Source organism: Dendrobium catenatum, unplaced genomic scaffold, assembly GCF_001605985.2.
Source record: "Dendrobium catenatum unplaced genomic scaffold, ASM160598v2 fragScaff_scaffold_421, whole genome shotgun sequence".
In the NCBI taxonomy this organism is placed as follows: Eukaryota; Viridiplantae; Streptophyta; class Magnoliopsida; order Asparagales; family Orchidaceae; genus Dendrobium; species Dendrobium catenatum.
In genome coordinates, this window is record NW_021318883.1 from 432638 (window position 1) to 447976 (window position 15339).

Sequence of the window (15339 nt, forward strand, 5' to 3'; positions counted from 1 at the left end):
TATATATATATATATATATTACAATTATTTCCCTCCTCTCACACTCACAATTTCAAAAGGCAGAAAGGGGAATTGGCTCAGGTAGCACGGGACATGGGTGGAAGGTGTTTCACGTGAGGGAATCATGATGGAAGCGGCCTTGTGAGGTATTGTTCATTAGTGAGGGAGGCTTGTTCGCACAAAGTGGAACAGCCTAGTGTCATTCGAGCGAGAGCTCGCGCACGAAGCCGAGTTCGGCAAGCTGTGCGGTTTCACGTGTGGAGGCTCTATCGAAGGGATTGGTGGGTTGTTCGCGTATGAAGAACCCTATGCAGGAAATTCGGACTGTGCAGCTTCGTTCGAGAAGTGCTATAAACGGAGCAGAGATCGGATTTAGGAGGCGCCGTGAACAATAGCCGGTATCGGTTTCGAGAGGCACGGTGAATAAGAGCAATCAGGATTCCGATCAAAATTGAGTGTAAGTACTTATTTTTCATTTTTTTAATATTTTATATTAGTGGTTCCTCAACGACATGTTGTTCATTTTCGACATGTTCATTTTCAACGACGTTCCAACGTGCTCTTTTTTCTTTTTCTTTTTTTTTTTTTGTTTAATTTGATTTTAACATGAACATCCAATACCTTCTTCACCATCTCCTCTAGGTTGGAGAACTTATCCTCCATGTAGGAAATTCTGTCATCCACCATTGCTTTGATTTGGCTCATCTCTCCTCCAAGACATTCTTCCAAGGCATTAACCTTCTTGGCCGCCATAGGTACGTAGATCTTGGCCAAACTGCAAAAAACAATAATTCTACTCTTCAATAGAAAAAATCTGCACTTTGGAGGGGAAAACTCCATAGAAATCAGCAAGGAAAAGCCTCAATTTCTGCCTAGGACACCGCTCCGGTACCAATTTGATAATAAGTGCTTAAAGTGATCGACTAATTCTTGGCTTTTTATTGATGATAGATGGAATAAAACAACAAGATACAATGAATCCTCAATTGGAGAGGAGGATCCAGCTCTCCCAATTCCCTAGTTGTCAGGCAAAGCACACAACACCCTAAGAACACTAGAATTTCAACAAATAAAGCATATCCCTAACCCTAGGAAAATGACGACTTACATAAAGTATACAATAAATATTTAAATCCCAAAACAACCCCCCAGAATTTTCCCTCCTAAACAAGCCTTAATTTCCTTCAACAGATAGCTATTGGACCCAACAGAAGAGGAGGGTGGGAGTTGTTGGGCAGAACAGGTGTTCCGCCTCTTATATACCATGGCCGATCCAGGATGGACCAGCTAGACAGGTCTAACATATACTTGATTGTTTATTCATCTTTTTTTTTAAAGGTGCCTAGAAAATAATTTAAATTTATACAATTTCTAAGAAGCAATTACATCAATTTAAAGTTTAAAAAATCGTGTTTTAAGCATGCTAGCAATCGTAACCATGTGCCTTCCAATTTTTCGATACAGGATCAATACATGGCACCCATCTTTCCTTGTTCGGCATACAAATCTGTGACCCCTGCAACCATTCAATTCCACTAGTTAGGGAACAATCTTTGGCCTTCCTCCTTTCTAGTTTATCACATGAATCCGTAGATCACTGCCATCCTTGTTTGCTTATGAATCCATGACCTATTACCTTGCTTATTTAACTACTCATAACTACTGATTCTAGGTAATTTAAACATTACTAGAAAGCTATAATATCAAGTTGGACATACTAGAGAGCTATCATATCATGTTGGACACTATGTCAAACATTTTCACAATAAAACATTTTATAAGACACCTTTTTGGACACACCATTCGGCACAACCCTTTTTGTCAATTCCTTCAACAAAACTAATTCTTTAAGGGCTCCCCTAGAATGCTTCCTAAAGACCACTAGAGGCATTAATGAAATGCGTAGGGCACATATTACATAACAAACAATGCCACCACTTTAATTATAAGAACTGTTGTTGGTCATACTTGATATAAAAATCCAATGACATGATGAGAACTAAGATTAGCAATTATTACTTTTTCATAATAAATTTAGAAGCCTGTTATAATTGCAACCTAATATTTTGCTTATAATCCTATAAAATAAATAAATAAATTTTAAAAATCACATGACCGCTCTGGTTCATTTTCTATTTTTCTAGAATTTCCATGTCAATATTTTATGTCGTGTTTTTGTCAGTGTTTTTGCATAACAAAAAGGCTTAGAAAAAGCTCAAAAACTCCATGCTATATTGGATACGCAAGCCTTACTTGGATATTAGGTATGGTCCTTGTCTATCGAGATCTAGACAGTTTCAAATCTAAATCGAATTCACAAAACTAGGATCTGAACCAACTTTGGTCAGATCCTAAATCTTGTTGACCAACTGAACATGATTTAGACCCTAGCTTATATATATAGTCAGACACTACCTAAAAGCCATGCTCGAGGGCACATCTTAATATAGGCTCTAGGAAACTACCCATCCTTCCAACTACCTCAAAGAGAAAAAAAAAGCCAAAAAGCAAGTATCTATTTTGGCTTTCATGAAAAGCATAACACTATCAACACCAACCACAATGCCACTATAGATAGGCATTGTTCGTTTGAATTTTTAGGCAAGTATAAAAAAATTTTAATTTGCTCATCAATAGTGATCGCTTCCTTTGAAATAAATAAATAAAAAGACACTATATCAACAACAAAATAAATGTTTTACATAACAAGGTTCACCATATACATGAAAATAGATTTTTCCAACAAGTTAACATGATTACCGTACTAGGAAAATTAATATAATGGCAAAGTATCAAACAAAACATAGATTGTTCATTTTCAGCACAAGTGAACATTTTAGAAGTACTAGAAAAAAAAAAGAGTATGCAAAGTTTTCAAACAGTTAAACAAAATCACAAGAACATGTAACTGAAACATGTAGTGTAAGAAATGCAGTCCACAGAACATAAAATCAATTATGTAAATGAAGCCTTAGTTTTAAAAACTGTAACAAGATTTATCTTCCATACCAAAGTTAATTATGACATCACAAATGGTGTGCCATTAACGAACACAAATAGGCAACACAGTTGAGTGGGGGAAAACTAATAATGATTCGTATGGAATTCAAGCATCTAAATATTGAAAAGGATATAAGAGCTGAATTAAATATGCCAAACCTTGGGCCTGAAAACTGATAATGCTACTCTTGAAGCTTTGACTTGCTGCTGTGCCGTCTCCACAGCATTGCTTCCTCCAATGAACTTTGGATGTGAAGTGTTTATATAATCCATCTGCAATGTCCATGACATGTCATTGTGATCACTCAAAAGAAAGCACTCATATTCACAAAGAGGGAGGGCAACACAAAAATATCCCTCATATCATATTTATTGATTCAAAGAAAGCATATGATAAAGTTCTAAGAGAAGTACTCTGGAGAGTTCTAGAAAAGAAACGAGTTAAAAATGCTTATATTCAAGTTATTAAGGATATGTATGCAGGAGGTGTTACTTGTGTTCAAACACAAGGTGGTTGGATTACATTAAGGATCATCTTTAAGCCCATATCTTTTTGCTTTAGTTAGGGATGTTCTTGCTAGACATTTGCAAGAGGATGTACCCCGATGTATGTTTTTTGTCGTTGATATTCTTATTATTGATAAGATTAGAGAAGAAGTTAAAAGGAAAACTTAAATTATGGTGGTCAACCTTAGACTCTAAAGGTTCTCATTTGAATAGATCTAAAACCGAATGCATTGAATGTAATTTTAGTGGTAATAGATTTAGTGTGGGGATTGTGACTTTGGGCGATCAAGTTATTAAAAAGAGTACACATTTTAGATATCTCGGGTCTATTGTTTAAAGTGATGGTGAAATAGATATAGATATTATCGGTGAAATTCATGTTGGATGATTGAAGTAGAGAAATGCATCGAGCATGTTGTGTGATAGAAAAGCACCCCTAAAATTTTAGGTAAAATTCTATAAAATTGTTATGAGCCCTGCAATGCTTTATGGAGCATAATGTAGGTAATTAAAAGAGAAGCATAAAATTAAGTATTGCAAAAATGAGGATGCTTAAGTGGATGAGAGGCTTTACTTATAGACAATGCAAATCAAGTATATATGTGAAAAGAATAGAAAGAGTCTACTTGTATGGTTTCTCACATAAAATATGGGCTTCTCTGATTACCCGGTTATGAGAGTAGATGTATTAGATCTGACTTATGCTAAGAAAAGTAGATTTAGACCTAAAAAATTTGGTTAGAAAGTATTAGAAATGACATTTTGTTATTAAATTTAAATAAAATTTGACTCTTAATAGGGCACAATAAAGTAAAGAGATTCGTGTAACCGACCCCACGTAGTGGGATAAAGGCTTGTTATTGTTCTTGTTGTAGTATTTGCCAAATCTCATGAAACTATTTAGCAATCGCTAATTTTTAAAAACACATACAAATACCAATGTCATCATTTAGCTGGCATTTAGATCCTTTTTTTTCATTCCCAAACAATCACTTCAAGCACTTCTATTGTTCAACAGGGCACATTAATTACAAATATAATATTTGCATACCTCCATTTCAATCAGGTGAGTTATCATCGTCTCTGCAGGCTGGAGGGCTTCACGTAAGAAATTCCGAATTACATCATCCATGCATTTCCTAAGAACAGGGTACCGATGTAGCTCATTTGCTAGGCAGACATGGCTCATCTATACATCATGATGAAATATAAATTTTTTTAAATTTACCAAGTACAACTTATGATGAGTAAAAGCTCAAAATAACCCACAAATTATTGATAAATGTCCAATTGAGTCCCAGAATTTTGCATTACCCCATTTTAGTCCATTGACTATTAAAAATTTAGCCTAGTCTCAAAGCTTAAAATAAGAGTTAAAGTTAACTCCAAATTTAAATATCAAGGGTATTATAACTCCAAATTTAAATATCAAGGATATTTTAGGCATCACAAGTGAATATGAGATTACATTGCTTACATTACTCTATTTTATCATTTAATAAATTAGAATTAATCTAATACATAATAAGGGTTAATAAATAGTGAATAATTTTATATTTTTTTAAAGCAAAATCCAACTTTGCTCTTCTTTACCATATGGTAAAGAAGAGCAATGTTAGATTTTGCTTTAAAAATATATAAATGTTTCAATATTTATTAACCATTGTTATGTACTAAATTAACAATATACTATAATTCATTAAATGATAAAATAAAGCAATATAAGCAAAGTACTCTTATAGTCACTTAAAATACCTTAAATATCCTACAAAATAAAAGATAATTTTAACCGTTATTTCAAACTCGGGGACTAAATTGGCTCAATTTCTAATAATCGAGAGACTAAACTGAGGCAGTGCAAAACTCTGGAACAAAAATTGGACATTTATTAAATGTTGAGGGACTATTTTGAACTTTTACTCACTTATGACATAGTGCAAGTTCCGAGAGAGGATAAATGGTCAACACCTTTATCAATTCATTATAGATAAATTTAGCACACTGAAGGCTTGGATCTAGCAAACGACCAATCTGCCTTCTCACAAGAACTTCAAATGGCACCTACCATTAGTTTACACAACATCAAAAAAATTCTGACCGTTAGAAGAATGACAGAATGGAACAGAAGAAAAACTCCCTTTTAAAAAAAAAACATATTACATCAGGTAAGAACAAAGAACGTTTAGCACCAGTAGCATTCTGAATAGCCATCTGAATGTCATCATCAGTTACGTCAGCACATGGATCAACTTCCTGCAAGAATGGACGCAATATCCATTTACCAACCAAAACACTACTAACAAAGGCAAAATAAATAAATTGAAATAGGGACAACTGTTACCCTTTAAGGAACATTTAGAAAAAAAAATTGATCAATATCTTTAAAAAACTCAAAATTTAAAGAGATTCAAAACTAAATGACAGCAAAATAGTATTAGAAAACAAAGATGGCTCCTGAAGTGAACCTCCAAACTTCTCACAAATATTGACTGGAAGATATAATATATTCGGGCCCCACCAGAAAGCTCAGATGTTGATAATTCAGCATTTTTTCCATCAATCATAGAAGTAAAAGCTGGAAAAAAAAATCAAAGATGAAGGAAGATAGAGAGAAAAGGAGAGAATAAACAACAAATCATAAAAGATTTTTACAACAATATCCTGGTCAGATTTCCATCAATTAGTCGTGATATAAAACATTATAGGCTCTAGAGTGTCCAATGCAAACCTAGTATGCAAAACAAAGTTATATACAATCAATTTATACAAGAAGCAAATTTTGTGTGGAATCACAAACTGTATTCTTCTAATGATAAAAGCATGAAATAAATTAAACAAAATTCTATATATCAGAGTTTAGACTCCATAAGGAAATAAGCACTACGCACTAAAACAACAACATCATCAAGCCTTTATCCCACTACATGAAGTTCGATTCATACAGAAATCAGCACTGAGAAATTTTTAAAATAATGAAAGCCACACCAGCGATTTGAAATCTCGTGTGCAACAGAGAAACCATATTCTAAAAGATATGAAAGAAATCAATTGCATTTTAAACAAATCAGAGGAGAGAGAGAGAGAGAGAGAGATTAGAAGAGGGAAAAAATTAATTGGCAGGCAAGCCTAATGCTTGAGCATGAAGATCACCTCTCCCAACTTCCTTCAAGTCTCACACTTAACAAGAAGCAGAACACCTCTCTCATAATGCTTCAATTCTCAGGCTTGAAAAGGATTAGAATCCCCGCAAAATAAGAACATATGAACTGAATTTTACATCAAAATTTTAAATACAAGTCTCATGTACCTCCATATAGGAAAGAAACAGCCCATAGGAATTAGTAGGGTCACCAAAATAGAATCACCATGTTGACTTCAACATATGTCCCACAATCGATTCAATCAAGTGCAACGATGGAAAGGCCAACGCGGCAACACGCAAAGCCAATTGAAAATATATTGCCCACATTGCAAGAATAATCAGCCACTATCTGTTCAAAAAATGAGTGTCACCAATACACGGAATGTTGAAATTACCAAAGATAGACACTCACATTATTCAATCTATCACACAATAACAAAAAAAATAACAAGCCTTTATCCTGCTACTTGGGGTCAGCTACATAAATCATTTTTCATCATTGTGTTCTATTAAGATCAAATTCTCATTTAAATTTAATTAAAAAGGACATTTTTAATGCTTTCTAATCAAGTCGTTTTAGGTCTACGTCTAACCTTCTTAACATGGACAAAATCTAATATATTTAATCTCCCAACAAGGTAATTGGAAGGCCACGTTTATGTGACTAACCATCTATGGAGACTTTCTCTAATCTTATATGCCACTAAACCTACTCCGACCTTTCACGTATATACTAGTTTCGCATTCTATCTCTAACAAGAACTTTGTTAATGACTTGATCACCTTATGTCACCATACCAAAAGTAGATCTATTACTAGTTTACTACTAAAATTACACTCCATGCATTCAGTTTTAGATCTACTCAGACGAAAACCTTTAGACTCTAGGTTTACCTCCATAATTCAAGTTTTTCATGAACTCCCTCTCTGGTCTTATCAACAAGAAAAATATCATCAGCAAAAAGCATACACCAAGGTAAATCCTCTTGCAAATGTCTAGTAATAACATCCATGACTAAAGCAAAAAGTTCTGGGCTTAAAGCTAATCATTGATGTAATCCAACTAAATAGGAAAATACTTGGTCAAATCACCTTGTGCTTGAACACAATAGCTCTTGCATGCAAATCCTTAATAACTTGAACATAGGCATTATTAACTCATTTCTTTTCTAGAACTCACAAGAGCACACTCTCAAAATATTCTCATGTGTTTTTCCTAAATCAATAAATATCATATGAAGATCATCCTTATATTCTCTATACTTCACCATCAAATCTCTCAACAAATATATAGCTTCCATAGTAGACTTACTTTGCATAAATCCAAACTGATTGTGAGAAATATTAGAATCACATCATAACAAATGCTCAATTACTCTCTCCCATAACTTTAATATGTTACACATTAATTTAATTCCTCTATAATTCGCACACTCTTGAGCATCTATTTTACTCTAAAATGTAGGAACCAACACACTCCTTTATTCATCTGACATCTTTTCAATCTTCAAAAGAAAATTACAAAATTTAGAAAGACAAGAAATTCCTTGATCTCTTAAGCATTTCCACACTTCTACTAGAATATTATCAAGTCCTACTTCTTTTGTAATATTTTTTTCTTTAAAACTTCTCCAACTTCAAGTTTATTAATATAATGATAAAAACAAAAATTATATTTTCATTTAGAGTACTAAGGTACTAAAGTTAATCATATTCTCACAACCTTCATTGAAAAGTTTATCAAAATTCTCATCCACCTAAATAAAATATCCTCTTCTAAGAAATCACTTTTTGACCTTCATCCTTAATACACTGCACCTGAACTAAATTGTTATTTCTTTTATCTTTTGCTTAGCTAACTTATACATAAATATTTTGCCCTTCTTAATAACTAATTTATATAAATCACTAAAAAGTAAATTATTTTTGGTAAATATTGCTTTCTTAGAATTCCTACGAGCCCTTCAATATTTTCCCAATTTTATGAAACCAATTTTTATAACAAATCTTCTTAGTTTTTTTCTTTTCTTACATATTTTGAGTTCACTATCAACTATTTTTACTATTATAAGCTTCTCCTTTTTTATTCTCCAGGGGCATACTTTGCAAACATCCATAATATCATTAGCTATTTTTTTCTCACTCAACATTATGTTTCTCATGAACAACCAATGTCTTAAAATCTTGAATTTTACTCTCCAAAATATTTTAGTGGCATTTTTAAAATATTCTCATCAAATCCTAGAATAATATTTTACTTTTTTTTATTTTACACCACTGTTATCTTAAAAGTATAAAGCTAATAATGGATATTGGGTACATAAATTTTCACTCATAATAATTTTACAATCTTTGTAATCTAAATGATCTATTTTTTTATAAGACTATGTCAATTCTTAGAAATTATGCCATGCTCTTCTCTTTTTCTTAAATAAAGTATTAGCTACACAATTATAAGCTAGAATAAAATCTAATATGGTTTTACCACCTTTAATAGTAAGCCCCAAACACATAGCCCCCATGAGTGTTTTTAAAATATTTTATCCCTCTACCCAAATATCCATTTAAATCTCTTCCAATAAAAATTCATTCTTCAAAAAAAATCTTTTGCATTAATTCTTCTAAGTCATTTTAAAATTTTATTTTTGAAAGCATATCCAAATCTACTTGAGAAGCAAAAGTGCATATCCAAATCTACTTGATAAGCAAAAGTACTTATAGCATTAGCAACCTTAGTATCAAAAACAATTTTTCAGGCTATAATTTTATTCTCAATTCTATTCATTTTTATAATATTATCTTTCAAATTCTTATTTATAATCACACTAACACCATTTTTAGCACAACTCCTATGTAAATACTAAAACCAAAAATCTTAAACTATCAATCTTACTAGCCTTTCTCCTCATTAATTTAGCTTTCTAAATATATAAAATATTTCCTTATGAATTATAATACCTATTAATTCTATTAATTTGTATATAAGAGTGCGACATTTCTAGCTCATTTTCTAAATCTAGTTTCATGAACTTGTTTTTATTGCCACATTCATCCATAATATGAGAACATTGCTTATTTAACTCTACACTCGAGCACCGGTGGATCGACCCTTGCACACTTTTTTTGTATTTAGGCTATATAGCGTGCTGCTTCCAAGGAACGCCCTAGCATTAACATAATCTATTAAAGAATTCATGTCATGCTTGTTCGATAAGTTTTAACATTGTCGCTGCCGGGTCCTAGGCTCTATATGAGAAAAATGGAGAGTTTGGTTAGGTAGTCAACAATCAAGATAAGAAAAGTAATAAAAAAAACTGGTGCAAGATAGACAAATTTTGAAATATGCGAGAATTTAATTTTGCAAGAGAAAAATATAACAGTTTTGGGGAGAACAATCCCTCTTCTTGTACGAATCATATGATTGCAATATCATTGGAAGGCTAACACAATCACCTATAACTTTTGTAGTTTCCAGTTTGACCAACTCTAAACCAGGAAATTGCAATTTTTGCATTAATTCAGGGACATAAAATCTAAATAAAAAAAACTGTAGACATTTTCTTACCGTTTGGAGCATAACTCTCCCATTTCTTGTCAAAATCATGCAACCTTGGTATTCTTGGAAAGCTAACACAATCATCTACAACTTTCGTATTTTCACTTTGGCCAATTCCAACCCAGAAAGCCGCATTTTTTAAATAAAGTTAGAGACAAATTTTCCAAAAAAAAATTGGATACACACCATACATATATATATATATCACGGCACCAATCTCAAATCTTCTAGTCCATTCATACAACCCTCCTCCTCATCTATACTCATCTTTCTTATACCATTTCCAAGACTTTCCTTTCCCTCTACCTGCCCATGACCCACTTCCCCTGCTTTTCAAAAACACCTGCCTAGTTCCTCCATATTCCTTCACGCAACCATGGCCGTCAAACTCCCAACAACACAAATCCCATGCACCAATTCCCTTACCTGCACATAAGCCTGCGCAGAGAAAATTTTCAGTTGAATTGGGCATTTGAATCCTAAAGAAAAAGGAATCAATCATCAGGCCTCTGCACATCAAGATGAGCTTAATATGCTACAAGACGACCATGAGAATATGCTTAAAATGTTGTGACTTACAGAAAAGAAAAACGAGGAAGCATCAAGCTACAAGACAAAAACGAGAATATGCTTAAAAGCTAGGACTTGCAGGAAAAAAAAAAAACATGAAGAAGTAGAGGCACTAGCCGGGGAACTTGAGAAATATGTTGCTAATCTTGGAGGAAGGGGTATCCTTGGAAGCCTGACTCCTCAAAAAGGAGGAAGTTCTTAGCGAAGGATAGGATTATCTTAAAGATACCAATCAAACGAAAGATCGGAGAAATAGAGACGTAGAAGCTCATTGGCAAATAGTGCTCTATGTCAAAGATGAGGCGGTGAGAAACTGAATCTGAAGCCAACATGTCACCACCTCTCAACTCCAGCTCTCAAGCAACCCAAGTGCCCAATTGCCCAAGAATCCTCCCAGCTTTCAACCAATGACATCCGGAACCCCCAACAACCATCATGCTCCAACCACAACTTCCAAACCCTGACAATTCCTCAGACCATCCAAAACCTCCAACCGTAGAATTCTATCCAAGTTCTTCTACACTGACAGAACTTCCAACCAACAAGTTTCTCACATACAAAGCTCCCAGGTGATCACCTCACGTGCAAGATAAGAGGTTCTTCTTCTTCCTTGCCCTCTTTATTTCTCTATTAAAAATTAAGAAGGGATTAAGAAAAACAATATTAAAAGGGAGAAAATCCAATTTAAATTTCTCTCAATGCAAATTTGTTCTCACGCAACGATAGCCTTTGTGACCGCTATTTCAATGAGTCAAGGAATAAGTGTTGTATGTTAGGTATATCTCGAGCAGGTGAAGACCTATGCCTCCTGATTAGGCGTGGTTCTAAAGACTACATACTGAGATGTTTAGAACCATGAAAGTCTTCTTAGGCATGATGGGAAAGCCCAAAATAACTCCAAAAGCCCCTTGTGCTGAGGCGAGGTAGAAGCACTGCCGAAATTTCGACTGAATTAACAAAAAGAAGAAAATGCAAATATTTTTCTTTACTAATATCACACACAAAAAATGATGAAAATGCAAGTTCACAACTACAAATTTTAAAATAAATGAATACTCAAAATGTGATAAATGTTGCAAAATTGAAGTAGAACTAAACTTACATTGAACTCAATACCATGCCTATAAACACAAGCAAGTCCTCTCACTACCACTCAGAATTCTATGAAATGTGGACAGAACATGAGCTTATGAAAATGACCTAGTGAGAGCCCATCTTTATTAGCGAAAAATTACTCCCTAGGGACCTACCTAAATAATGCAGACTGACTGCAAGCAAAAATAATATTACTTCAAGCATGCAAAAAAATTCAATGTCGCAATTCTCAAAAATTGAATCCATAAACAAACAAAAATAAGCAAGCTAGCAGGCTCTTAAATTATGTATAGAGAGCAAATTTTGAGTAATGAACTCAAAAAAAGTTGAGCGCATATTTCAATAGCAATGCATTCTCCAATAAAAAGTGTGAATGATCAAATGAAGATAATTTAAAGTTTTGTGTGTGCATCATGATGCAAACTTCAACTTAATTATAATGCCATGTAAATCATGCAAGAGCATCAAGATGTTTGTGTTCTGTAAAGTTACATCAAAAGTAATCTGTCATGCACAACTTGATAAACATTCAATTGCTTTAAAAGTATGTGCACTAGCTAAAGCACATATGCATGATATCAAGAAAATATTTGGGCACCTGACAAGCACACCAATGTTTAAATGAAAATTAAGACAGCTTCAAAATACTACGTTTATCTCCCAAGAAAATTTTAACCACAGTACATGTCACTCCAAGAAGTATGTACTTGCTCTAAAAATACTTGCAATCAATCTAAAAATTCACTCCCTTTCAAGCATAAACTCATCATTATTCAACACACATGAGGTTGAACAAGCCACCCTACCTATAGAGCGGGAACATAAGTCCAACTTTTCAAGTCCAATCTAATCATTAAATAATTATTTCAAGCCTATACGAGCTGAACACAGCCCCTGTTCATGTTAAAATTTGAGCTCAAAATTCAATTCTTGTTCAGCTTGCTTAACAAACGAGTTGACCACAACCTTACTATCAAGCCAAACATGAGTGGTTCACGAATGATGAGCTTTTTTGATAGCCCTATTACAAAAAATTTTAATTTAAGCTTAAGCAAACCACCCTGTCAATAAGGTAGGGTAGAAAGTTCCAATATTCTAGTTGGATCCTCCACTTCTAAAGGATTGGACTCAACAAAACTCAAGTGCCTTGATAAATATTTATATGATAAATTTAAAAAAAAATTGGGATTAAAGAATGGTTTTAAATTCCTACAACTCCGGTCTAATGAAACAAGTTCATATCACAGAACTAAAAATCAAATACTCAATCATGAATCTTGCTAAAATATTTTGTTTTACATTTATATAAGGCATTCAAAACGTTTCACAATCATTTTTGTTAAATCTCAACCTTACGATCCCAAAGATATCCACGGCTGTGAACAGTAATCTGTGGGAAGACTACATGGATTGCATTAATTCCTCCCATTGATTTAGGAATAATTGTATTCATGTTATTATAAGAGTTATTTGTTTCCTTATTGATATACCTTGTATAGATCTATAAATAGGGAGTAGATTGCTTAATAAAATTCAAGTTTTTCCCTCTCAAATTCTCCTTTTAACAATTTTAAAATGAAAATTCTAGAGGCCAGCTTGCCTATATGACCAATCGTAAGTTTTAATTTTTAAACACAATTCTTTATCTGCAAGAAAGCAAAGTCAATAAAGTCTAAAGCAACACATCAAATCATTCAAATATCCCAAGGGGCCGGGGGTCTGGCTTTATTTTCATGTGCAAAACAGTCTAGAAGTGTCTAGAGAGAGTGGAGGAAGTACAGGAAATCAATTCTTGTGTCAGAAGAGTCCTTAATCAAATATTGAAACGAACTTCTTGGTGACATCTTTTCTTGAACTCTCTTTTACTTGTTTTTGATATTAAATGAAAATTGTTTTGTTCAGTTCTAATCACATGACTGGCTAAAATTTTGTTGTGAGGTTATGATGTGTAAGAAATCATGTCTGCTTAAGTTTAGATGTAGTTTCATGAACTGTTTTAAATGCTGTTTTAAATTCCCTTGCTCTTAATTTAGTTTCTGCGTAGGTCGTGCATTAACATAAAAAATAAGTGTGATCTATCACCTCGGCAGAGGAATAGAGAAAGAAGTAGGGGAGTTAAAACTGAAATTTACCATGCATAGATATATGATAGCCAGAGTTTTGGAATCTTAGGAGATGTAATCACTGAAGTTTAGTGAACTTAACTTGACACTCTTATAAGCTCAGTAGAAACTAGGAGTAAAACTGCTCTAATTCACAGCAAACTTAAGTAGAATCCAACTTTTGCATACTAGAATTTTTACACTATCATAGGTTCAGAAGAACTTTTGACATATAAATTTCCTTTTTTGCAACTGTAGGAGAAGTCTAGTAGCAAACTCTCATAATTCTACTAGTATTAGTGAATCACATAGACAGTACTAGAGTAATCATAGGATGACACCTGTCCTCATGGGAACAAAACTCGACACAATTATTTATTACTTGACACTGCACGTACACTTGCGTGGACATCAGGGCTTACACAATAAGATAAATCTTATCCTATCAAGATTCCAGTACTGAAATGCTCTCAAATTCCCAAAAACCTACATAAAGCTTTATTCCTGAGGATGATCAATTTAAATTAGACTACCACTAGCAATGAACTTTGGTATTTAATAGATATTATGATATTTTGTGCATTCAGGAAACTAAATAGGTTGGAGAGAAGGCTAAGGAAATTGATAATTTAGGATTTAAACTTTGATATTTGGGTAGGATTCATACTAGAAATGGTGTAGGTGTTATTATAGATAAGAGTTTGAAGAACAATGTTATAAAAATGAATAGAATTTGAGATAGAATTATAGCTTTAAAGATTGTTGTTGAGGATAAGATTGTTAATATTATAAGTGTTTATTCTCCTCAAATAGATTTGGATATGAGTTCTAAATTAATTTTTTGAATAACTTAGAAGAATTATTACAAAAGATACCTCTAGAAGAAAGAATTTTTATTGGCGGAAATTTAAATGGACATGTTTGGAGAGAGGTAGATGATTTTAAAAGCATTCATGGTGGCGGCTATGGTTTTGGAACAACAAATGAAGGTGGCAAAACCATATTAGATTTTTGTTTAGCTTATGCTTTTTCAATTGCTAATACCTTATTTAAGAAAAGGAAATAATCTCATCACTTAAAAAAATGGATATAGTACAACCTAGATTGACTATTTTCTTATAAAAAAATTAGATCGTTTAGATTGCAAAAATTGTAAAGTTATTCAGATTGAAAATTTATGCACCCAACATCGATTCTTAGTTTTAGATTTTAAGATAAATTGGCAGATAATAAAAAATAAAGTAAAACGATATTCTAGGATTAGATTGGGGCATTTAAATAATATTAACAAAAATATTTTTGAAAGTAAGATTTTAAATCTTAAGATTTTATCAATGCATGAGGATGTTAATGTTATGTGGGAAAAA

The 15339-nt window shown here is 33.0% G+C and overlaps 1 protein-coding gene across 7 annotated transcripts in view; it reads right to left on the reverse strand.

Annotated features, from left to right (window-relative positions):
- The window catches only part of LOC110110307 (dynamin-related protein 3A-like), a 46342-nt gene that overhangs the window by 22484 nt on the left and 8519 nt on the right, over positions 1 to 15339 (reverse strand). For 6 of the 7 annotated variants that reach the window (XR_002304682.2, XM_020841727.2, XM_028694248.1 and 3 more), the window contains exons 9-13: positions 5973 to 6082; positions 5668 to 5760; positions 5476 to 5568; positions 4559 to 4696; positions 3160 to 3273 (exon numbers count right to left, since the gene is read on the reverse strand). Coding sequence is in view for 6 of the 7 variants with exons in the window: in XM_020841727.2 (XP_020697386.1) it covers positions 3160 to 3273; positions 4559 to 4696; positions 5476 to 5568; positions 5668 to 5760; positions 5973 to 6082 (548 nt within the window). In the remaining variant the exon portion in view is untranslated. The remainder of the gene's footprint in view (positions 1 to 3159; positions 3274 to 4558; positions 4697 to 5475; positions 5569 to 5667; positions 5761 to 5972; positions 6083 to 15339) is intronic. The other variant, XM_028694249.1, reaches the window with a different exon arrangement.